This window comes from Trachinotus anak, unplaced genomic scaffold (genome assembly GCF_046630095.1).
Source record: "Trachinotus anak isolate AG129_WGS33_773 ecotype Australia unplaced genomic scaffold, CSIRO_AGI_Tana_v1 ptg000029l, whole genome shotgun sequence".
Classification (NCBI taxonomy): Eukaryota; Metazoa; Chordata; class Actinopteri; order Carangiformes; family Carangidae; genus Trachinotus; species Trachinotus anak.
The window spans coordinates 890,468-914,663 of NW_027273880.1; the positions used below are offsets into that span (position 1 = coordinate 890,468).

General features: G+C 42.1%; 2 protein-coding genes across 5 annotated transcripts in view; one reads left to right on the top strand and one right to left on the bottom strand.

The window, feature by feature from the left end:
* Positions 1–24,196, top strand: part of LOC139611998 (NACHT, LRR and PYD domains-containing protein 12-like) — a 133,565-nt gene that overhangs the window by 84,738 nt on the left and 24,631 nt on the right. Inside the window, exon 1 of one of the 4 annotated variants that reach the window (XM_071467119.1) lies at positions 19,639–20,233. The exons of the other annotated variants lie outside the window; for them this stretch is intronic. The gene's annotated coding sequence lies outside the window, so the exon portion shown is untranslated. Of the gene's footprint in view, positions 1–19,638; positions 20,234–24,196 lie in introns of those variants that run through there. 4 annotated transcript variants of the gene reach the window in all.
* The window catches only part of LOC139612002 (protein NLRC3-like), a 99,054-nt gene continuing 83,281 nt past the window's right edge, over positions 8,424–24,196 (bottom strand). The window contains exons 3-12 of the mRNA XM_071467123.1: positions 18,198–18,368; positions 17,142–17,255; positions 15,105–15,218; positions 13,814–13,892; positions 13,432–13,657; positions 11,496–13,299; positions 11,205–11,378; positions 10,594–10,767; positions 10,162–10,208; positions 8,424–10,067 (exon numbers count right to left, since the gene is read on the bottom strand). Coding sequence (XP_071323224.1) covers positions 9,496–10,067; positions 10,162–10,208; positions 10,594–10,767; positions 11,205–11,378; positions 11,496–13,299; positions 13,432–13,657; positions 13,814–13,892; positions 15,105–15,218; positions 17,142–17,255; positions 18,198–18,265 — 3,372 coding nt within the window. The 5' untranslated portion in view covers positions 18,266–18,368 and the 3' untranslated portion in view covers positions 8,424–9,495. The remainder of the gene's footprint in view (positions 10,068–10,161; positions 10,209–10,593; positions 10,768–11,204; positions 11,379–11,495; positions 13,300–13,431; positions 13,658–13,813; positions 13,893–15,104; positions 15,219–17,141; positions 17,256–18,197; positions 18,369–24,196) is intronic.

Genomic DNA, 24,196 nt, shown 5'->3' on the forward strand with positions numbered 1-24,196 from the left:
CAGTGTTTTGTTTCTGTGCTGATGTCTGTAGTGTCAGAGAGGGAACAGACTAAACAGACGTGAATCCTCTGATTCTCCTCTGATTACAGACTGAACTGAGGTCAGCAGCAGCTGATCAACCTGTGTTCACACCAACAGCTGTATGAATGTTGTGCTGACATTTGGATGATGTGTGTAGAAGGCTGACATGATGAAGATCCACAATAACAGAAGGACAAAGTCACTCTACTCATTTTAAACAAAGATCATTGATCAGGACAAATCTGATTGATTATCAATCACTGATCTACATCTTTGATTCTTTGTTCAGATTGAGGTTCTGCAGGTTGTCAGAGATCAGCTGTTCTTCTCTGGTCTCAGCTCTGAAGTCCAACCCCTCCCATCTGAGAGAACTGGACCTGAGCTACAACCAGGACCTGCAGGATCCAGGAGTGAAGGGTCTGTGTGGTTTTCTGCAGAGTCCAGACTGTAGACTGGAGACTCTGAGGTCAGTTCACTGTTGTAGATCTTATATCTTGAATAATGTCTGTTCACTTCAGTTCAACCTTCACAGCTCACACACTCGTATTTCTCTCAGTCAGAGGACTCATGTTTTCTAAATCCACTGGAGAAAATGTCCAGTGTTAGTTGTTCAAGTCAATTCATTTTTATCACAACAACATACACAAGATCCTCACAACTAATATTTGTCCGAAGAAAGTGAAGAAACAATCTTCTTTTTTTCAGTAGATTTCAGTGAAGTGTCAGGACTAATGTCTGTTTGATCAATCAATCAATCAATCAATCAAAGTACTTTAATGATCCCAAACTGGGAAATTGTTGCGTTGCAGCAGCAGCATAAGTTACAATATGTACAATTTATTATTATTTATTTAAACAGATTTATTATATAGGGTGATGGCTTGTGGCAGGAATGATTTCCTGTATCTGTCCCGTCAATCAAACTGTGTGTGTGTGTTTTCATCTGTAAAACAACACACAAAACTGTTGTGTTGACAATGTTGTGTTGTACTGACATGATGAAGATCCACAATAACAGAAGGACAAAGTCACTCTACTCATTTTAGACAAAGATCATTTATCAGGACAAATCTGATTGATTATCAATCACTGATCTATATCTTTGATTGTTGATTCAGATTGGAGAACTGCAGTTTGTCAGAGATCAGCTGTTCTTCTCTGGGCTCAGCTCTGAAGTCCAACCCCTCCCATCTGAGAGAACTGGACCTGAGTCTCAACCACCTGAAGGATTCAGACCTGAAGTATCTCCGTGGTCTCGTGGAGAGTCCAGACTGTAGACTGGAGACTCTGAGGTCAGTAGAGGGGCGGAGTCAGTCCATGCTGCTCTCAGCAGTATTGTACTAAACACAGTTAGTATCAGAGCAAAGATCCAGTGTTTCCTGTGAACCTCCAACCTCCTCAGTGGCTGCTTTCCTCAGTGAAGCTGTGAGAGGAGAACGGGGACAGGCTTCAGGATTGGACAGAAAGACAGAGAGAGAGACAACAGTCAGCCAATCAGAGCAGCCACAAGCTTGTTGTGATCATGTGTGTGAGTTGATGTGAAGACGACTGTTGTTGTTGTGTTGATGTGTACAGGAAATAAAGCTGATTCCAGCTGACAGCCTCACAGATGGACAGAGACAGTGTCCTCATTCATCAAACTGTCCGATCTGATCTGAGACTGTTTGTTCTCTGGTTTCAACACTAAACAGCTGATCAGTTTCATCTGTGTCACAGCTCTGAGATCAGTGTGATGGAGCCTGGCAGTCCCTGGCTCTTAGTGACAGCCTCCATGTTCAGTCAGGTGATGTTTCAGAAGCAGCTCACATGTTGATCAACACACAGAGACTCTGTGTTTAAAGTGACATCAGCTGACAGGTAACAGGAGTGAATCCATCACTGACCTGTTGCTGACTCAGCACTTTGTTTCCACTGTGGACTGAGTGAAATGTGCAGAGTGAACAGACTTGATGCTGAATGTCTCTGCAGGTCTGTGAGCTTCCAGCTCAGTGTGTTCACTCCAACACGTTAACATGAGAGCTGAGAGGAAGCAGCTGCTGCACATCTGGTCTGAACAGGACTGAAGTCCCTGCTGCATCACTGACTGATGAAGTGAGTCTCTGTAAACACTGATTCATCTCCTCTGCTTTCTTCTTCTCCACGCAGATGGGGGTGGTGAGAGAGGAGAGGAGAGCTTGATCCAGCAGTGACTGACAGAGGAACCAGAAGAAGTGGAGATGACTCTCAGTGCTGCAGTCTGAACTGATCTGAGAACAGCTCCACTGTCACACACAGAGTCCAGTCCACCATCATCCCTGTGTGTTCCTCTGGATCTGACAGAGCATCATCAGTGTCTCTGGACTTAAAGCTCATCAAGTTCAGCTCTGAACAGTTTCCTTGTTGAGCTTCACAAAGAGGGAATTTCACAGTAAAATGATTTGAACTCTGAAGATTAGTTTGACTCAGACGTTGAAGCCTCATGTTCTTCAGCTGAACTTTACCAGATATTATTGTACAGGAGGAACATATTGTTTTTATCCTCCATCTTATTGATGTATTCAATAATACTTTATAGAAGATATAGTAAATGATCATATTCATAATGTTGAATATGCTAAATATTTGTAACCAGCCCCTGCAGCGAATAGTAACCAAAAAAGTTTTTTACTCTAAAAGTAAAAAGTAAGTTGAAGTTAAAATCTACTCATTATGTTACTGTTACATTTTCATAGTATTGTATTTTATTGCACATTTACTGCTTCTCTTTGGCCTGTTGAGATATGAGGTTTTTAGCCATATCTCCCAGCCTTTTTATATGAGCATGTCTATATATCTTAATGATAAGTCAACAAGTATCATTGGTTTAATTCATCATTAATTAACAGAACTTTAAGTCCTTCTGTGTGGTAAATTATGTTTTTATATGTTCTATGTTATATGTTTTTTATAGCCTTATATTTGACTGGTGTTTAGTTCTGCTGTTTGTAGCAGGATAATAATTCAGTGTAAATTTAAATGTAGCTTCAATTTTCACCGACACAGTGAGGGGGGCAGTAGAGTCTCAGGAGCCAGAACAACCTCCACCAATCAGAGGTTCAGTTCAGCCTGAGAGGTAAAACCCAGGGCTGGTGAGAGCGTCATCATCTTCATCAGCTCCTCTCTTCTCTCATTGGCTGTCATTCACAGCTGATCCACAGAAATACTCTGGGCTTTGTTTACTAGAGGTTTTAATGTTGGCATTTCACTTGTTTCTTGTCTTTGTTTAACACGACTGTTTTTACATCCAGAGACTGTTGATGTGAAGTGCAGCATTATCAATGACCATAATTAGCAAATCATTTGAACACATTTCCTCCATCCACTACTGACTTATTCAATGACCTTGTTGCTTCCAATGATAATTTAAGATTCTCTTTAGATACAGTTTCTCCTGATCAAAAAACACCACGAATCAAATCACCATGGAAAAACTTGTATATCACTTGTATATTTTTAAACACAGGGTTTTAATTAACAGTTATGTAGTCAGGAAAGAGAGACGATTAATTCAGAAAACCAAAATAACCAGTTTTCTCTTATCTACATGTAACCCACTCTTGGGGCGCAATGCTCTGGATTCGGGAGGAGCTGAGTGCAGGGTGGAGTGACCATAAACACACAACAACTAAGTGTAGTTAACTGCACTTTAGTTGGCTTTAAATTTCAAACACCACCACAATTACACAATTATTTAAAATGACAAACTGGGCCCTTTTTTCCTTTTGAAATAAAATAAAATAAATTGTCCTTGTTGTGAGATCAGCTCTCAGTCAATCCCGGATCAGAGGCAATATCAAAGTTCCCTCAGAGTCAAGTGATGGTCTACATCAGAAGAAAGTCTGGTTTATCAGAGTCTTTAAAGTCAGAGTGCACTCTATGTCTTGTGTGAATTGAGCTGTAGCAGTCTCAGGGACTCACACAGAAAAAGATAACTCCGTTGATCCAGTGGAGAGGGGTGATCTGGGTGTCTGGTGTTGTTGGTGGCTCGCCATCCACTGACCCGCTGGACTTCTCCTCTTTCTCCACAGTAACACTGAGAACCCTTACTTTTCCAGTAAAGTATGTATTTCCTTTTCAAAACAGAATCTGTTTCACCAACCAAGTAAATCAAGTTTTTAACAAAAACTCTTGATAATAAACATAAAATGAATCTTACAGCATACTGCTTTTTAATTCAACATCACTGCTTGACAGCAGATCAATATCCCCAGCTCCATGGAAACAGAAACTATGATCTCTTTCCAACATTTCCAATTTTTTCCTTGTTTGATAAAATGATGGATTTTATACAGAATTTAAATATCAAGCATGAATTATGTCTCTTTTTAACATTTATTTATTCACTGATCACAACGTGATGATAACTGACTCCTCTTGTGAATCACTTCAATGCTAAGATGTAGCAGACTAGCATAGCAGCAGCAGAGAGGCTCGCTTACCGAGACCTCGTGGTCCGTGGCTCCCGCCGTGCAACCGCTTCAACTGTGTTCTGATAGCGACAGACTTCTGCATCACTTATGACTTAATTCTCACTCGTTTTCAAACCTCAAAGTGGGGACTCTCATTCACACACGCACAAATTCAAACATTTATAACTTTATTAATTCCCCCTTTTTTTTTGAGATTGGTCTTAACCCATTTTTCAGGTGGGTTACAGTTCCACCAAAACAATGTCTTTGTGAAACTTTAATCCTGCAGCTCAACAATCAAAGCCAAAGAACAGTTTGCAGTTTATCAGACATGACATTTACATGATTATAAGCAACACGGTATAGACGGGTTGGGTATTTGTTTAGTTACTTAGACACCTGCACAGGCTCTTCTTTACTAAGGTTGTGTGTAAGCTGTGGGTTAGGGGGTGGGGGGAGTCAGGCAGCAGGAGTGAGCTGGTGGTAGTTGACTTGAGACAGCCAGGCTAACACTGGCTGCAGCCTTTATCGACACGTTGCAGCTGGTAACGTTACCGATGTCGCTGTGGTCTGACTTGGATCTCCACAACCAGTTTTCAACATCCATGTACCGATTTGTGGACACTTAGCAAACACTACTGCATTTTCTGTTAACTACAGAAGTGTTGCCTGGGTTTTCCAAACTGACCGTACAGCTTGTGATGAATCTCACAGGACAGTTTGGTGAATCAGTGCTTTCAGTGTCATTGAAACGGTTTATTCTTAGTACATAAAGTACATAAAACACATGGAAAGGACAAAATCAAACATGTCTTTTTATCCTTCATTGTTAATGTTCTCGGACATCAACATTTGATAGAAATTTGTATGAACAAAGTTAAGTAACTTAAGTAACTAACAAAGAAACAGCCTTCTAATTACAAATTCTGGCAAAACCTCCATCAATGTGCTCTTGTACAATTACAATCTGTGTATGTTGCTATTGTCAGAATTTACACCAGATATAATTCATAGCATAAGACCATCAACAAACTTAGACCAAGAGATTCATAAATATTTTTATTGCACTTTTATTGCAAAACCATCAATTTCAAAAATGTCATGAACCATCAACAACACTCGTAGGTACTGGTTGGAAAAGAGGAGATGGCTCCTCCACTTCAGACCCCCCCAGCCGAACCAGTGGATGGAGACACCATCATCACCAAGGTTGTTCCCCGTGGTCTCTGTAGCTCTCTGGGCTCCACGCCAGATGGAGCTGTCCCCAATGATCCAGACCTTGGCTTCTAAGAAAGAGTCAAAAATAAGAAGCACTCTATTAAACGAACTCCAGTTATCTGAAAATACATTACTCCCTCAGCTTATTTATAAAAACAGTCTGCTGTACTGTTTTATCATAAATAATAGAATAGAAACGAAGTCACTCCACACAGTAATGTTGTTGCCTGTTTCCAATAATGAAACTGACAGTGACAGAAACAATGACCCACACTCGAGCACAGACTGGAGACCCAGCAGTTCACTGTAATCACGTTATCCCGCTGTCACTGTTAACACTCATGAAGCTCAGTATCATTACCTTTGATTTGCAGAACCAATTTTAAAACACAATATTATGATGTTTTACCATTTATATAAAGTCTATGGTTTACACTACAGTTAGCTTACATCCATGCTTACACTGTGTGTGAGCTAACACACAGTAACTTCAGCTACAATAACTTTACATAACCCTCCTGTGTGTAATATTTTCCAAATGTGGACATGCAGGCAGTTTGCTATTAAAAGTTCTTTAATACTTCGTACTGAAGTTTAGCTTGAGTTATGGAAAATGACTGAATGCAGACTCACACAGAGCAGCATGGAGCCTCGTGCAGTGCGTCAGGTAGCTGGTGGAGGTGGGTGTGCATAGTGACCTCGGGTCTGAGGTCAGCTCCACCCTCACCTCCAAATATGGTGTCTTCTGGTTTCAAAAAATCAAGGCTTCAAAACAGCAGTTCACCAACCAATGGGTGAGATCACAGTGGGTTTATCAGGCACAAAGATGGACTCACTGAGCAGACCGAGACAAAGTCCAAACTCTAGGTCCTTTATTCAGGCAAAAGGTCCAGTACACAGTAAAGCAGTCAGCACAGGCAGAGGAACAGAATCAGCAGGCAAGAAACACACGAGAAAACTACAAAAACTGGTCAGAACACATGAGGAGCATCAGAAAAGTCACACTGGAGTAGAGACAGTCTGGCAAATGACAAGGAAGAGACGTGGACTTAAATACAGACAGACAGGGAAGAGAACGAGACACAGGGGAAAACCATTAGGGCGGGGGGAAGTCATCAACATGGGGGGAGGTAAAGACACCAGGAATAGGGCAAGACAGGAAGTTGAGACAGACCTGTCAAAATAAAACAGGACAAACTCAAACCCTGACACAACTTTATAACACATGGACAATAAATCCTCCTTTAACCCCAGAAACAAACAGAATTTAATTGTTGAATGAGATAACATGAAAGAAAACACATGCAGAGAAAACTGATCCATTAAAACAATAATTAAATACAAATGAAGAACTGAGCAAGAGTTAATTAGATGATGATGATATTGTTAACTAGAGATCTGGACAAATTTGAAAGAGAATCAATCTATATTTATGGATTTGGAGCTTAGACAAGGATTTCCATAAGGATTTGGATCATGTCACAAACATAAGTTTCCATGTGGGTCAGCCGGGGTTATGGTGTGTCCAATACATCCACTTTAAACGCTGCTGCAGCAAGGAATCATATCATATCATATCATATCATATCATATCATATATATCATATCATATCTATCATATCATATCATATCATATATATCATATCATATCTATCATATCATATCATATCATATCTATCATATCTATCATATCATATCATATCATATCATATCATATCATATCATATCATATCATATCATCATTGTATCTAACATTAAGTCAGAACTTTAATGTTGCCTTGGTGGAGCTGGTTTCACATTCTTTGGATATTTTCATCTGTAATAATGTATCATATTTTATTTTATTTCATTTCTAAGGGATCATTAGGTTTTTGTATAAATTCTCAAGGGAAACGAGCTGTGAAATAAATATAATGTAGTTCAGTAAAAGTATAAAGAAGCAGAACATGGACATACTCAAGTAAAGTACAATTAAGATTGAAGTACTGGAGTAAATGTACTTTGTTACTGTCCAGCACCAGAAGTTACATAATCCCTGCAAATAACTAGTTTAGACAAAAATAAATGAATCCTTCACATTGATATTAAAACATAATTTGACGGAAATCTCTCTCATTTCAGTGAAAGAGGCTGTTGTTGAAGTGCCAGGTTTCTCTTGTCATCTCTCTGAACACGGCCATAGTTACTCTCAGTCTGAAACCCATCAGCCCGCCACACAGTGTCCATGTCCGTCCTGCAGTGTAAATCTGAAGACACTCACCCACAGAGAGAGCAGCCGCTGGTCTCCGCCTCCTCCACAGGCTGATTCAGGGAGGAAGAGCTGCCTTCAGTCCTGAGAGGAGCTGCACAGTGACAACGACTCTGTGTTCAACCACTGAGCAACAGCTGACTCTGCTTCTGCTCTTATTCCATCACTTCCACTGCAAACATCCACACAACATGGCGGACGTGTTTCAAGTCCGTCCACACTTTACAGTGACATTATAAAAACACTAAATAACACCAGCAAAGGTTCTACTACAGGTTCTACTGTAGCTCAGGTAACGACAGGTGTTAGCGACTGAAACATAAATGATGGAAGCTATTGCTGCCACGCAAGAAAAAAAAATCTGATATTTTCATGCTTCTACATACAAACTTCTCACGATATAACAAAAAAGTAATTGTAAAAGTACATTTCATGTTGTGATGTGATCACTTGTTAAACATAAATTTTACATTTGACATTTTAACAATATAAATTAATTTGGAAAAATGTGCTTTTTCACAATTTTGAGAATTTTTATTAGGAATAATATTCACTAAATTCAGTCTTATACAACAGTGACACAAAAATCATGTCCTACATCAACAGTCTCCTGTTGGTTATACTCCTGTTGGTCACTTTGAGACAGTAAAAATAATCATCTTTATCTGTAGATCCCTTTTCTAAACTCAAGTTACAAAGTGCTCCATTCAAAAAATAAAAGATCCAGTGATGTCAGACAAGAAAATATATACAAATACATTTATGAAAATATGAAAAAGAAATACATTTTCAAAGGTTTTACCATGATAGAAAAGTTATAGTACAGTAACCACTTCATGTTTATTACAGTAAGTAACTCATATCAGATATATATATATATATGTTATATAGCTGTTAAACATCCTCACACAAGGCAGTTGAGCTTTTAGATTCATTGTTGCAGATGAAGCTGTGTCTCACTTATGTAGAACACATGAAAAGCTCTACGTTATAAATTCATGAGGTTATGACAAAGCTCAGCTCTACATGTGATTAGAGAAGAGCAGAGGGACAGCCAGGGCACTGGTTGCTCCACAGACTGGTATCTACACCCACCCACAAACCTTTGACTCCTCCACTCCCACTTTAACCCCTGACTGTAGCTACTGACAGTGAACATTGCAGCCTGATTCATCAGCAGGAAGAAACCAGGCTGTTCATCAACCCTCTGTTCACTGGACCATCATCTCTGAATGTCTTTTTGCAGATCCAGCTCAGGTCACTGCAGGTCAGTGATTCCTCTCTGATCTCACAGTTTGTCACATCTGCAGCAAACTAACTGCAGCTGAGATGAACTGAGTCGTCTCAGCTGAACTGACTTCAGAGAAAGACGACATCCAGATATTCACTGTGATGTTTTCACTGGAAACAGACTCAAAAGACTCAATAACAAGTGAACATGTTTATCCTGTTATAACTGTAGCTTTTATCTTTACAACACTGGAAGAAGCATTTAAAAAGTAAACTGCTGTAATACATGAACCTGACAATGTGTGTGAGTGAAAGAGACTGAACTCTCTGTTCAACAGTGAGAGAGTTTCTCTAACAGGAGGAGACTCTCTGCCTCACTGAACACAGACACAGTGAGGCACCAGGCCACGCTGCAAACCCAGGACACAGAGGCTGAGTGAAGGTGGTGTTGAAGGTGTGGAGGTGGATCAGTGAGTCAGAGGAGACTCTGTAGAAGGACAGAGAGCCAGCAGGACAGTCCACATACACTGCTACTCTGTGAGAGACTGAGGGGGGAGGGGAGGAGGAGGAGGAAGAGAGGAAGATATCTGTTCTTATGTTATTGTGCCAGACAGAGTAACCACCATCAGAGCAGTACAGACTCCAGGACTGATGGTTCAGTCCAAACACACAGTCTTTTCTGTTTCCTCTCCTGCTGATTCCTCTGTAACTTACTGCTACATAAACTCCTCCTCTGCACTCGACCTCCCAGTAACAGCGACCAGTCAGACCAGTTCCACACAGCAGCTGAGGACACTGGTCAAATCTGTCTGGATGATCAGGATACGACTGATTCTTCCTCACATGTGTCACCTTCCTGTTGTCGTCAGACAGTTGGAGCTTTCTGTTCACTGTGTTTGTGTCGATTGTGAGTTCACAGAAATCTGATGGAGAGAAGGAGACACAGCTGCAGTTATTGATCTATCATCTGATCAGTTATTGACAGTGAATCATGAATCAAATGAAAAACACACTTACACTTCCTCAGACCTGTTCTCAACCACCGGACTCCAGCAGGCTCCACCCTGAAAGGAGGAGGGGGGTCAGACCAGCACGTTCTCTCAACATGCAAACATGGACATTACTTGACTTGGCCATCTCTGATCATTACTGTGTTCAGGCTGAAGTTCCTTTTTCCACTACAAACACAGTGTAAATACTTAATCCAAGAAATAGATATAGATGTGTCTGCCGTTGCCAAATTTTCTGACGTCATGAGTCAAACTACCATGCCCCCCCCCCCCCCCCCACTTGTTCCATACATGACCCAGAAGCTCAGTTATCAATCAGCTTCTTAGTGTCCTTGACACAGCTTGTTGAAGTCAGAGCTCTTCTGTAGAGATCTGTCATCAGCTGTGACAGAGAACATGTTTCAGCTCTTCTCCTCTATCAGACAGTGTCTGTCCATACCTGAGAGAGTCCAGTCTCCAGTCTGGATCCTCCAGTCCAGCAGACAGCTGCTTCACTGCTGAGTCTCCTGGATGATTGTAGCTCAGGTCCAGCTCTCTCAGATGGGAGGGGTTGGATCTCAGAGCTGAGGCCAGAGAAGCACAGCCTTCCTCTGTGATCAGACAGCCTGACAGACTGCAGACACACAAAACCACACACAGGAACACTCTGTCAGCACTTGGAGGTCTGTTTTTGTGCTGTTTGATTCTTTTCTTGTTTTCGGTTCTGTTCTTTTTTGGTCCAATGTCACCAAAAAAGCTGTGAATTTAGTGTGCAGATACACTTTGAAATATATTTCACAGATTTTTCTGTATCCATTACTGATCCCACTGAGATGTGGTCCATATGCACACACCCCACTGGAAATTACATTTAGACTGTTGATGTTCCTCAAAAAAATAAAGATATTGAAGATCCATGGATCTCATGGAAAGAAATTCTTTGAGTCTAGAAAGTTCTGCCAAAGTTTAGTGAAATATACTTTACACAATCCTACACATGTTTGCTGTTTATCCACTAATGTTAATGATATCTTAAATGGTCATTGGTTAAACAGGTTGATGAATCCTGACCTGAGAGTTTCCAGTCTACAGTGTGGACTCTCCAGTCCAGCAGACAGTGACTCCACCCCTGGATCCTGCAGGTTGTTGTTACTCAGGTCCAGGTCTCTCAGACTAGAGGACCGGGAGCTGAGGACTGAGGACAGAGCTTCACAGCTTCTCTCTGAGAGGTTACAGCCACTCAGTCTGAAGGGATGATAACAAGGAATTAAAGAAGAGAGGAATTTATTCCCTCTGCTGTTGAAAAGATCAGAGCAGTGTCTTCATATAATGATGAATAAATCTGATGATCTATACACTTACACAGCTTTGTTGGAGGCTTTGACCACTGGCAGCAGCCTCAGAAGAGCTTCCTCTGAAGCAGAGTATTTCTTCAGGTCAAACACATCCAGATATTTTTGTGATGACAGTAAGATGAAGACCAGAGCTGACCACTGAGCAGGAGACAGTTCATCTGTGGAGAGACTTCCTGATCTCAGGGACTGTTGGATCTGCTCCACTAGAGAATCATCATTCAGTTCATTCAGACAGTGGAACAGGTTGATGCTTTTCTCTACAGACAGATTCTCACTGATCTTCTTCTTGATGTACTGGACTGTTTTCTGATTGGTCTGTGAGCCACTTCCTGTCTGTGTCATCAGGCCTTGTAGGAGAGTCTGATTGGTCTGCAGTGAAAGACCCAGGAGGAAGCGGAGGAACAAGTCCAGGTGTCCATTTGGACTCTGTAAGGCCTTGTCCACAGCTCTCTGGTGGAAATGTGTCTGTGTAAACTCAACTTTTCTTCTTCTGGACTTCTGGGAGAATGTTGGTTCTTCTAACAGCAGATTGACTCCAGAGTTGATGAAGGTCATGTGGACATGAAGAGCAGCCAGAAACTCCTGAACACTCAGATGGACGAAGCAGAACACCTTGTCCTGGTACAGCCCACTCTCCTCTGTAAAGACCTGTGTGAACACTCCTGAGTACACTGAGGCTGCTGTGATATCGATGCCACACTCTGTCAGGTCTGATTCATAGAAGATCAGGTTTCCTTTCTGCAGCTGCTCAAAAGCCAGTTTTCCCAGAGACTCAATCATCTTCCTGGTCTCTGGACTCCAGTGTGGATCTGTCTCAGCTCCTCCATCATACTTGACCTTCTTCAGTTTGGACTGAACCACCAGGAAGTGGATGTACATCTGAGTCAGGGTCTTGGGCAGCTCTCCTCCCTCTCTGGTCTTCAACACATCCTCCAGAACTGTAGCAGTGATCCAGCAGAAGACTGGGATGTGGCACATGATGTGGAGGCTTTGTGACATCTTGATGTGGGAGATGATCCTGCTGGCCTGCTCCTCATCTCTGAACCTCTTCCTGAAGTACTCCTCCTTCTGTGGGTCAGTGAACCCTCTGACCTCTGTCACCATGTCAACACACTCAGGAGGGATCTGATTGGCTGCTGCAGGTCGTGTGGTTATCCAGAGGCGAGCAGAGGGAAGCAGGTTCCCCCTGATGAGGTTGGTCAGCAGCACGTGCACTGAGGTGGACTCTGTGACATCAGTCAGGATCTCAGTGTTGTGGAAGTCCAGAGGAGGTCGACACTCATCCAGACCGTCCAAGATAAACACAACCTGGAACTGATCAAACCTGCAGATTCCTGCTTCTTTGGTTTGAGTGAAGAAGTGATGAACAAGTTCCACCAAGCTGAACTTTTTCTCTTTCAGCACATTCAGCTCTCTGAAGGTGAAGGGAAATGTGAACTGTATGTCCTGGTTGGCTTTGTCTTCAGCCCAGTCCAGAGTGAACTTCTGTGTTAAGACTGTTTTCCCAATGCCAGCCACTCCCTTTGTCATCACTGTTCTGATTGGTCCATCTCTTCCAGGTGAGGCTTTAAAGATGTCTTCTAGTCTGATGGTTGTTTCTGGTCTGTCTGGTTTCCTGGAAGTTGTTTCAATCTGTCTGACCTCATGTTCATCATTGACCTCTCCAGCCCCTCCCTCTGTGATGTTGAGCTCTGTGTAGATCTGATTCAGATGGTTTGGTTTTCCTGCTTTAGAGATCCCCTCAAACACACACTGGAACTTCTCCTTCAGCTCAGATTTAAGTTTATGTTGACAAACTGCAGCAGGAGTTCCTGAATTAACACACAGCAAATAAGATACACAACTGATTCATGGAAAAAATATAAAACATTTTAACATGTGTTGAGACATTAGTAAATGTCTCATTTCTCCATCACGTTGAATCTTTAGAGAAATCCTCTTACTGCTCTGCAGACAGTCAGCCAGCTCCTCCAGCTTCATCCTCCTCAGGAAGTTCACTGTGATCTTCACTAATGCCTCTCTGCTGCTCCTCTGCTCTTCATCCTCACCGTCCAACACCTCCTCATCCTCCCTCTGACTCTCTAAGCATTCTGGGTAATCTGCACTCAGAACCTTTGGGATCTTCTTCAGCTCGTCCTTCACAAAACTGACAATGTTCTCCTCCAGCAGCTGGAACAGGAAACTACATGAGTGATAGCATCAAACTAAAACCATGGAGCCAAACATCAGATCCATGTTGGACAGACTGACAATCCACTGGTCTAACAGTGCAGCATGGAGATGATTGTGAGCAGATGTGAAAGTACTTGTTGTACATGCACAGACCATTAATATGGAGTCCAGGTGTGTTTGATGCTGCCGGGCAGACTGACCCCTGGGAACCTCTGAGCTCCCCTGGTCCACTCTGTGGAGGAATCATGAAGAATGAGCTCACATTATGTCTGTCCACACAGAGACAGACACAAGCTGAAGGTCCACGAAGTGATGTTTGGATGTGAACAGTGAATCAGACCACTCCCTGTGGAGCTAAAGTTTTACTAGTCCTGCTGATCCCACTAAGAATCAACAGCTCAGTCTGCAGCTGTTTGCAGCTTCCAGCTCAGCTCTCACCAACCCTCTATACAGCTCTCCCTCCTTCACTGAACACTGCTGAAGAGCCCTGAAGCAAGGCACCTAGAACCCCCAGCTGCTCCAGTGGAGCTGCTCAGTGTCTGCATGTATCAGACTATTTTCACATTAATACATTTTAGTTTTAAAATCCATTACTTTTGCTACATTTACTTCTGGTATCCACATAACTCAGGAGTTTGAGTCCCCGAAACAGAGGCTTCTGGAAACACTGATGTAGGCACCCATGTTCACTCCCTGATTGGGTCTTATCACAACTACCAGTGAAAGCAACATTGATAATTAATGACAAGTGTTACTGAGCTTGTTGTCTTTGTGGAAGCTGCTGTGCAGTTTAATTCTGCATTTTATTGCTACAATTGCATTTGCTGTTCTTTCTCCGTATTTTCTTATTATTATTATTCTTCAGCGTAGACAATCTCCTTCCTGTTTACACCAACATCCTCAGTGGATGTGAATCATCACATGGACAGAGAGTATTTCTGATATGGAACTAAACACTCGTCTGGATGCAGACTGGTTGTACTGGGCAGCTCCCAGGATGACAGGTCACTGTGTAAAGTTCAAATATGAATCAGGAACATTTTAAGGGCTCAATTTACTCCATCAGAGGGGTTCATCGGATGGTAGAACGGTGTCTGAAACACCCTCCTCCCTCATTGATTGGTCAGCTGTGTGCAGGTGAGAAAGGAGGCGGGGTTTGAACATCTCTCTCAAGCTCTTTTTTCATTCTTCACACAAACTATTTCTGTCACTTTTCATGTGAACAACTGAGGTCAACACTATGATTCCTCCAGGACAGACTCCATATTTAACCTACATTATGTCTCCTCCTTCTCTATGACAGCTGGAGTTTTACCTCCACCTTCCAGTGTGGACGTTCACAACAGACAGAAACACTTTGATTTCAGACATTGTTCAACAACCTGTTGTACAAACTGATTCTTTTCTACAGTAACCTGTGTCTTATTGTCCTGTTACAGCTTACATCTGATCAGCTGATGGACGTCCTCCTTTAAAGTCAGTGATAACATCCTTCGACAGGTGGCTCTTTAAAGACAGACAGCTGGGTTCAGGAGAGTCTGGTCTCTGCTGCTGGATCCTGAAACAAACACACGACTGATAAATGTGAGAACTCTTTTACTCACCACTTGTCTCTTACATGTTTCTGTTACACATTACACCATGTTTCACCATTTTCTACATATGTTCACTTTACTATGATTCAACATTGCTTTGTGACATTGCCTCTGTTACTGTCTGGGGTTTGTTTGGGTTTGCAATAATATATCAGAAGCAGAGTACAGTAAACACACAGTCATGAGTTAGTTTCAGCTACTTTTATTATGTTGCAGGTTTGAACATGTTTATTTGCTTGTTCCTTTGTTCTGACCCACCGCACAGTGGGTCACTTCCTCTTTAGCGAGTTGTCTTTTTATCTTGTCTACAAAATAAAAGCGCAAGAAAGTTATTTTTCTGCAATTCTTTTGTTCAAACAAGCTTTTAGCTTCTATTTTGAAAAGTTCTGACAGGAAGTTCCAAAGGTTCTGTCGCTCACTTGACAGACCTCTGAAATAGCGGACATGAGAAGTGTGATGTGAAAAAATAACACCAGTTAAATAAATCAGTCAAACGTATTATATGCGACTGTGGGCCACAGAGCCACGTGTGAACAGTAATAAAGTTCCTTTAAGTTGCATTTGTATCAATCAGTTTCTTAAATTAGCCTTTGATTTTGTTCTGGCCGCCATGTAATGGGTTAGAAAACAACTGGCCGGAAGCCACATTTACTTGCCGACCCCTGCCTTAGGGAATGCTGTGTGGAAATGTGCTTAGAAAGGAAACCAAGAATGCTGGCTGATTCCTTGGTGTTAGCATTGCTGTGTGGGTCAACCTGCTGTGTTGTGGTTCTGGGTGAAGCAGTCTACTTGTGAGTTTGAACTGCCTTGAGGTTTTCTTTAGGTCACTTAGCTTGAGTTGAAATGCAACATGAAATGGCGAGCACTGTAAATAAAATATGCATAATGCATAATGATGCATAATGATGGTGGAGTGATCTGAATGCAGTGTAGACAATCATCTTCCTGTTTACACCAACATCCTCAGTGGATGTGAATCATCACGTGCGTATTATCATGGACAGAGATTATTTCTGATATGGAACTAAACACTCGTCTGGATGCAGACTGGTTGTACTGGGCAGCTCTCAGGATGAAAAATGACAGGTCACTGTGTAAATGACAGTGTGGTGTCCTAAGTTCCATATGTTATGTGACTTCCTGGGTCTGGTACATTCAGTTAGGGGCACTAGGTCAAAAGGACATGGGAGATGAGTGCTTCTTTGTCTTAGGAAATGAGGTCCATTTAGATATGGACCATATATCTTGTCTCAGCTTCATGACAACACCCTATATAAGCGGGTAGTTAGAGCTGTTATTCAGAGGAGATTCATATTGGCTTCGACTCCCCTCTCAGGCAATCCATGGTGCTTGATTTGATGCTGGACTTCTTTGTAATAAATCTCTTTACATACAAGTAAGACGGTGTCAGCGGAGTTTTCTTCATCATCATCACATCATCGCTATTTAAGAAACAACAACAGTTCAAACATGAATCAGGAACATTTTAAGGGATCAATTTACTCCATCAGAGGGGTTCATCAGATGGCTGAACAGCGTATGAAACACCCTCCTCCCTCATTGATTGGTCAGCTGTGTGCAGGTGAGAAAGGAGGCGGGGTTTGAACACTCTCAAGCTCTTTTTTCATTCTTCACACAAACTATTTCTGTCACTTTTCATGTGAACAACTGAGGTCAACACTATGATTCCTCCAGGACAGACTCCATATTTAACCTACACCATGTCTCCTCCTTCTCTATGACAGCTGGAGTTTTACCTCTACATTCCAGTGTGGACGTTCATAACAGACAGAGACACTTTGATTTCAGACATTGTTCAACAACCTGTTGTACAAACTGATTCTTTTCTACAGTAACCTGTGTCTTATTGTCCTGTTACATCTTACATCTGATCAGCTGATGGACGTCCTCCTTTAAAGTCAGTGATAACATCCTTCGACAGGTTGCTCTTTAAAGACAGACAGCTGGGTTCAGGAGAGTCTGGTCTCTGCTGCTGGATCCTGAAACAAACACACAGCTGATAAATGTGAGAACTCTTTTACTCACCACTTGTCTCTTACATGTTTCTGTTACACATTACACCATGTTTCACCATTTTCTACATATGTTCACTTTACTATGATTCAACATTGCTTTGTGACATTGCCTCTCTTACTGTCCGGGGTTTGTTTGGGTTTGCAATAATATATCAGAAGCAGAGTACAGTAAACACATGGTCATGAGTTAGTTTCAGCTAAAACTGGTGAAAAAATAACACCAGTTAAATAAATCAGTCAAATGTCTAATATGTGACTGTGGGCCATAGAGCCACGTGTGAACAGTAATAAAGTTCCTTTGAGTTGCATTTGTATCAATCAGTTTCTTAAATTAGCCTTTGATTTTGTTCTGGCCGCCATGTAATGGGTTAGAAAAAACTGTCCGGGAGCCACATTTACTTGCCGACCCCTGCCTTAGGGAATGCTGCGTGGAAATGTGCTGAGAAAGGAAACCAAGAATGCTGGCTGATTCCTTGGCGTTAGCATTGCTGTGTGGGACAACCTGCTGTGTTGTGGTTCTGGGTGAAGCAGTCTACTTGTGAGTTTGAACTGCCTTGAGGTTTTCTTTAGGTCACTTAGCTTGAGTTGAAATGCAACATGAAATGGCGAGCACTGTAAATAAAATATGCATAATGCATAATGGTGCGTAATGATGGTGGAGTGACCACTGAGTCATGGACCATTAGACCCTGTTCAGAGCTGGCATTAAAACCTGTTTTAGTTGATCTGACCACAAGTGGACAGCTCTTAGCTTGTCACTTCAAACCTGGCATTAGAATTCATCACCAGACAGAAAAAACATCCAACAGACCCACATTCTTTTTTGGGTATTATAAAATGAATACACACATCAACCACTGTTAATGTTAATGAAGTTAATGTTAGTTAATGTTAGTAACAGCATACCTCATTGCAGCAGAGGACTGTCTTCTTTTAAAATCAACGAAGCGTTCATTTGACCTGTCACTATTCATTGACACACAGCTGGGCTCAGGTGCAGGTCCACGCCTAAGTCCAGGTCCAGGTCTAAGTCCAGGTCCAGCACAGTCTGGTGTGTCCTGCTGCTGCTGCTCTGGGCTTCAACACAGCACACAAACAGCTTTAAGTATGAATAATGATGGAGCAGTGATGTGAGTGCTGAGCTCTGACATGGAGAAGAGTCGTAGACAGTTAGAGATCCTCATCTCACCTCTGAGCTCTGGTCTGGCTCTCATGGCCCCCACACAGAGTGATTTTAGAGGGAGGGGCTCCCTCCTCTCTGTCCTCACACTGAGCCATGCTGCTGAGTTCACATCCACATCACATTTTCTACATTCATGTGAAGACAAACACAAATCATTCATCTGCACATCAACTGAACTTTACATCATTTCTCCTGTAAAGATGTCAGCTGCTCCTCCACTGACTGACTCTTCTTCTCTGGTTCATATCAGTGTCAGCTGTATTCAGTCAGCAGTGTGAGGAAGAGGAAGCTGCTGTACTTCTACCATCAGTCCACTAGATGGAGTCATGAAGCAGCAGTGAAGTCTCTCTCTCTCTCTCTCTCTCTCTCTCTCTCTCTCTCTCTCTCTCTCTCTCTCACACACACACACACACACACACACACACACACACACTGAGTTTATCTGACAGTCTCTGAATGTGCAGCGTCTCTGCAGGAAATGACTTCATCAAACAAGCTGCAGCTGATTATTTCACACACAACAACTGGGACTGAATTTATTTCACCTCTAAGCTCAAATTACACAACATTCACTCATTTCACCGACACTGAAAATTAAAAAATAATTTATTATTAAAAAATAATCTTGACCTTTTATGGGTCTGCAAGTTCCCAATCGTTATCAACACATCTTCCTATGAAGGGCTTTAATTACATTTCAGAAGATTGGTGCAGCTACATTTGTCAATAAGTAAACTTCCCAATAAATCTAAAACCACCAGGGGCCTCTTTTAGTCCAGGGGCCCTGGCAGTTTCCTGCCTGTCTGCTCCTGCATAAAGGAACCACAACAAACCAACAACCAAAAGCAAACTAACAAGAGAGACACAATTCGGCATCGCTTCAATAAAAATACCAAATATGTTTTAACAAAATAAACACAATAAATGTATAAAAATCCCAACTCAGAGACAAAAACAGGAAGCAGCTGACTGCGTCTGACTCTGACTCCTCCGCCTCTGCTGTAAACACCGGCGGCCATGTTTAAAGCCCGTCCTGACTTTACACTTACAGCTCTGACTCAGCAGCATTAGAATAAGATGAAATATCACCACAGAGAGCTCTACTGCAGCTTCTGCTGTGGCTCAGGTCATTACAGGTGTTAAAGAAGGTGCTCATGTTACCTTCAGACGGAGAGAAGAAGCTGCGCCGCCATGTTGACTCAGAGAGAAACCTGACTCTCTCTCTCTGTGGGGCGTTTGTGTTTTCCTGCCTTGCTCCACCTCTCTCTCTCTTTGAGTCGGAGCTGATTGGCCAGCCTGCGGTGAGGGATGTAAACACCAGCTGTTGCTGCCTCTGAACTTTTAACCTCTGCTCCACTGTCAACATGGACACAACATGGCGGACATGTTTAAAGTCCGTCCAGACTTCACTGCTGCACCGCTGACTCAGTCATTACACAACATTATAACAACACTAACATACCGCTGAATAACTTCCTCTTTCTACGGTAACTCGGGTAAATCAGGAAGGAGAGTGAGTGGGAAGAGGCCGGATGTAGAAGCAAGAGGGGGACAGTGATAAGAGAAATATAAAGTGAAACTGGGTGGTAAGGGAGTGATGGTTGGAGGGCCACTCGCTGGTACTATGAAAGAAGAATCTGAAGAGTCTGAAGAGTTTGGTTAGAAGTGCTATAAGAATCACAAGAAGTGGAGGAAAGGGAAACAGAGACTGAGACAAAAGAAATCCCAACAGACCTGGTTTGGATTCATAAGGTATCAGGTGAGAGAAATTATACCAAATCAATGAGGTGTTTCAGATGCCAGGGATTTGGACATGTAGCCAAAGTGTGTAAAGGAAAGAGGAGCAGTGTGAGGTGTGGGATGATCATGAGTATGGAAGGTGTCCCACCAAAGAGTTGCTGCCATGGAGGTGAGTGTAGCGTTGTGTATCAGGATGTGAAGAGATGAAACATGAAGTAGAGGTCCAACAGAGAAGAGTGGAGGAAGGGTGTGGTAACAGAAGCAGTTAAGAGACAGGAGGAAGGGAATAGGAAACAAGGGTATGAAAAAGGAAGTGAGTGACTGAGGAGCAGGTTGGTAAAAGAAAGATGTGGACAGAGAAGAAGACAGTGGTTACTGTCACAGTGGGAGCAGTCAGCCAGGAGCCAACATGTGTGGATTAGTGAACGTTCAAAGATATAGATTAAATAGATCAGATCTACGAAACAGGTCAGACAGAAGATTGTAGAAGTAGATGAGACAGACCAGACAGATGTTCAGCTCAGATAGATTTTTGTATAAATAGATGAAACAGATCAGACAGGTGTTCATACATATAGATAAAATGGAGAAGATGGCCATAGACATAGATGAAGCAGATCAGACAAACTTTCCCAGTTATAAATAAAAAAGACAAGACGTTAGTAGATATAGATGATATATATATATATATATATAGATGACACAGATCAGACATATTCTCATAGATATACATGAAACAGATCAGACAGATGCTCATAGATATACATGAAACAAATCATAAGTTCATAGATAAAGATGAAACAGATCAGAGTTTCATAGGTATAGATGAAACAGATCAGACAGACATTCTTAGATACAGATGAAACAGATAAGACAGAACTTCATTTCCATAAATGAAACAGATCAGACAGAAGGTCGTAGAAATAAATGAAACAGATAAGACAGAACCTCATAGATATGAACAAAACAGATGTGACAGATGTTTATAGATCTAGTAAGTAAGTGTTGGAATCTCAAGCCATGAATCCTGAAGAGAACAATAGAGAGGCCTACATGTCCCTCCATTAGCCTGAGCCAGAGTAAGTCGACCGTTTGAACAACAGAGCCACGACCGCCCCACGATTCACACCTAGGTGTGAATCAGAGTTTGAATGTGAACTCAGCATTGGCATTGGTCGAGGCCAGGCACTCTAAGCAGGGATCCCCGGCGACATCACTCAGGTGATAAAAGCAGCTGCTTATTCCCGGGCACCAGTTACAGTAGAGAGCTACTTCAGCTCTCTCCACGGCTCGGCTGCTAAAAGGGAGCAATCTGCAAACATTTGACCTTTTTCCACAACTTCTTCAAGCCCAGGTCACAGTCTTCAACTCGGCCGAGCACATACTGGTTCCGACCAGACGAACTCCGGTTCTCTGGCTCCGTTATTGTGCAGTGATATTGGGGTGATTATTAACTGTGGTGACGATCTCTTGTGGACTCTACATCTCACTCACATTCAGGCCCTAGGGTGTGATCGCGTCATACACGTAAAGCTCAAGGGTCCCTCCCTTTGTTCTCGTTGTTCATGCCGTTCACACTCCACGGCCAGCCGCCATCTTGGCTCTAGCGACGACGTCACTCGCGTCACGCTGCCGCCATCTTGGCTCCTACTGACACGTCACTCACGTGACTTCGCAAGATAACTGATACTGTCTGTCTTTATTGCAGGACGGCACTTCAGCACAACAGGCATCTGGCTTATAACAAACACAATCTAAAGTGTCTCACCATACACATACAGAACACCCAGAGCTGGCAGCATTCTTATTCTCTAACTCATAAGATATCCTTTGCAGATCACAGCGCCCCCTTGTGGGTGCCTGGCCTCACAACCTGACTACTATCCCATGACAACACTTACTTAGCTGTCTGTGTGTGTCCGTCTGTCTGTTTGTCTGTAGCTGTCTGTCTACATCCAGCTCTGTCAAACTAATAATGTAAAATTGATTTAAGCCTCAATGTCATAAATAATGAAAATACATTTATACATTGGAAGAAATGAGAATTACACTTTGTAGAAAAATCTTTTCTATGTTTTCATCTTACATGATGAGACGCTCCCATCTGCCCCACTGCCCTCCAACTCCTGAGGAAATATTCCTCTTGGGGTCTGTTTATAAAGCCAGATATATTCAATAAGTTGAGCTATTGGTTGGTTATTGAATGTACTGTAAAGAGAAGCTGTCTGAGCCTCTTGTTTCCTGTTGGATTGAATAAAACATGTATCTGACTACAGTCTTCCCTATGTGGACAGATAAATTGTGTGTTTTCCAATGATATATAAAACTTCTGTAAGAGGCTCAGTCATCAGAACAGAAGTGATTATTGTTGGTTCATGATTATTGTTGACTAATTGTTCTTTGTTGCTCACAGTGGCTGATGGTTAGTATATTGTGTGCATTACAAGGCCTTTGGTGCTAAAATGAGCCTCCTAGTGGTATTTTAATTGATCCATGTTAACTAAATCCAGCAGTCACAGAATAAGGCTTTGTTGTAATGAGTGATTTCTATGAGACACAGTCAACACTGAAGCCAACTGCTTGGTTGACACACACGTTCTACAGATCAGTTACATGTCACATCTGAAGCAATCGGAAAAAAGCTGTAATTCCTGCCTTGGTGTTTTTCTCACAGGTTTATAGTGATCACTTGTGTCTCGCTGCTCTGTGTAGACGTAGTCTGGCCTCTCTGTCTTTCAGCTGCCAGGTGCCTTTGTAAAACCTGCTTTAGTTTGCCTTCCTCCACTTTGACCTGTTGCCTGTCGATTTAGTTTCTGTCACTTGTTTTAAAGGGACACATTCACAGTTTGAGATGTGGTCCGAACGCATTGATGAGTGGCCTCGGACAAAAGGATCAAATGTGATGTAATGTGATGCCACAGGGTTTCTGTGTTTAATGAAAGACTTTTTAATACCACACAGAACGTAACTGAAAACCTGTTTCACAGTCAAACAGGCCAAAGTATGAGAGTATGATGGAAAACCTGTTGTCACGATATGACCCCACATTATTCATTATTACGGCACAAATTCTGAGTACTTTGCAGCAGCATCCAACCACTCAGACTGGATTCTGGGACAGTGAAGTGATGGAGGTGTGTCAGCAGCTGGGTTCCCAGCATGAAGCTGCTTTTCTGCACAGACGTGTTCAGTGCTGAGGTGAGCTGCAGAGAGACGCACATTCATGAGGAAGACTTTGGTAAACTGGAACTATTGCTTTGCTTTGAATTATTTTCACCAGAGAAAAATGATTTTCTATTATTTTTAAGAATTTTCAAACTGATCTTGAGGATTTCCAATTTATTTCATGTTGGAATCAGTTACCCTAACTGTTGTTTCAATCAGCCTGTAAAGTCTTCATTTGAGAGGAAGAGATGAGTTTCTGTGTGAGCAGAGGAAGAACAGCTGGTTGTAAAAACTGCTGAAGTCCAGATGAGTAGATTTGAATAATGACAGTGTGATGCAGGAGATGGCTGTAATGACTTGTGTTGTTCTGATGTGTTCTGCAGCAGAGGAAAACATTACAGTGTGGATGTCTAATCATGTAAAGCTGCGTTAAAATGTCTCTCTCTTCAGTCTGCTGCCTGTCATCAATGTACTGCTGGTTTCTTCCATCATGGAAAGGTTTGTTTAACACACATCTGACAGTGTGTTCCTCTTCAGTAAATCAGATCTCCCTGTTCATTGATTATGTGTAATGATAAGCATAAATAAGGTTGTGGGGTTTATGAGGAATGTGAGGAATTTGATCACATGATTGTTCCCCGTTTGAATATTGTTGTTTGTGAGTTTGGTCAAATGCTTTCAGAAAACAGTCGGGGGGCTCCCCCTAGTGGCCTCATGTGTTTGTAACTATTTTACATCTCACTCTGGTTGTTGGGATGTTGACAACTTGTCCTTCAGCATGCAAAGCTTCATACTTTACTGAACTGATGTGTTAAAA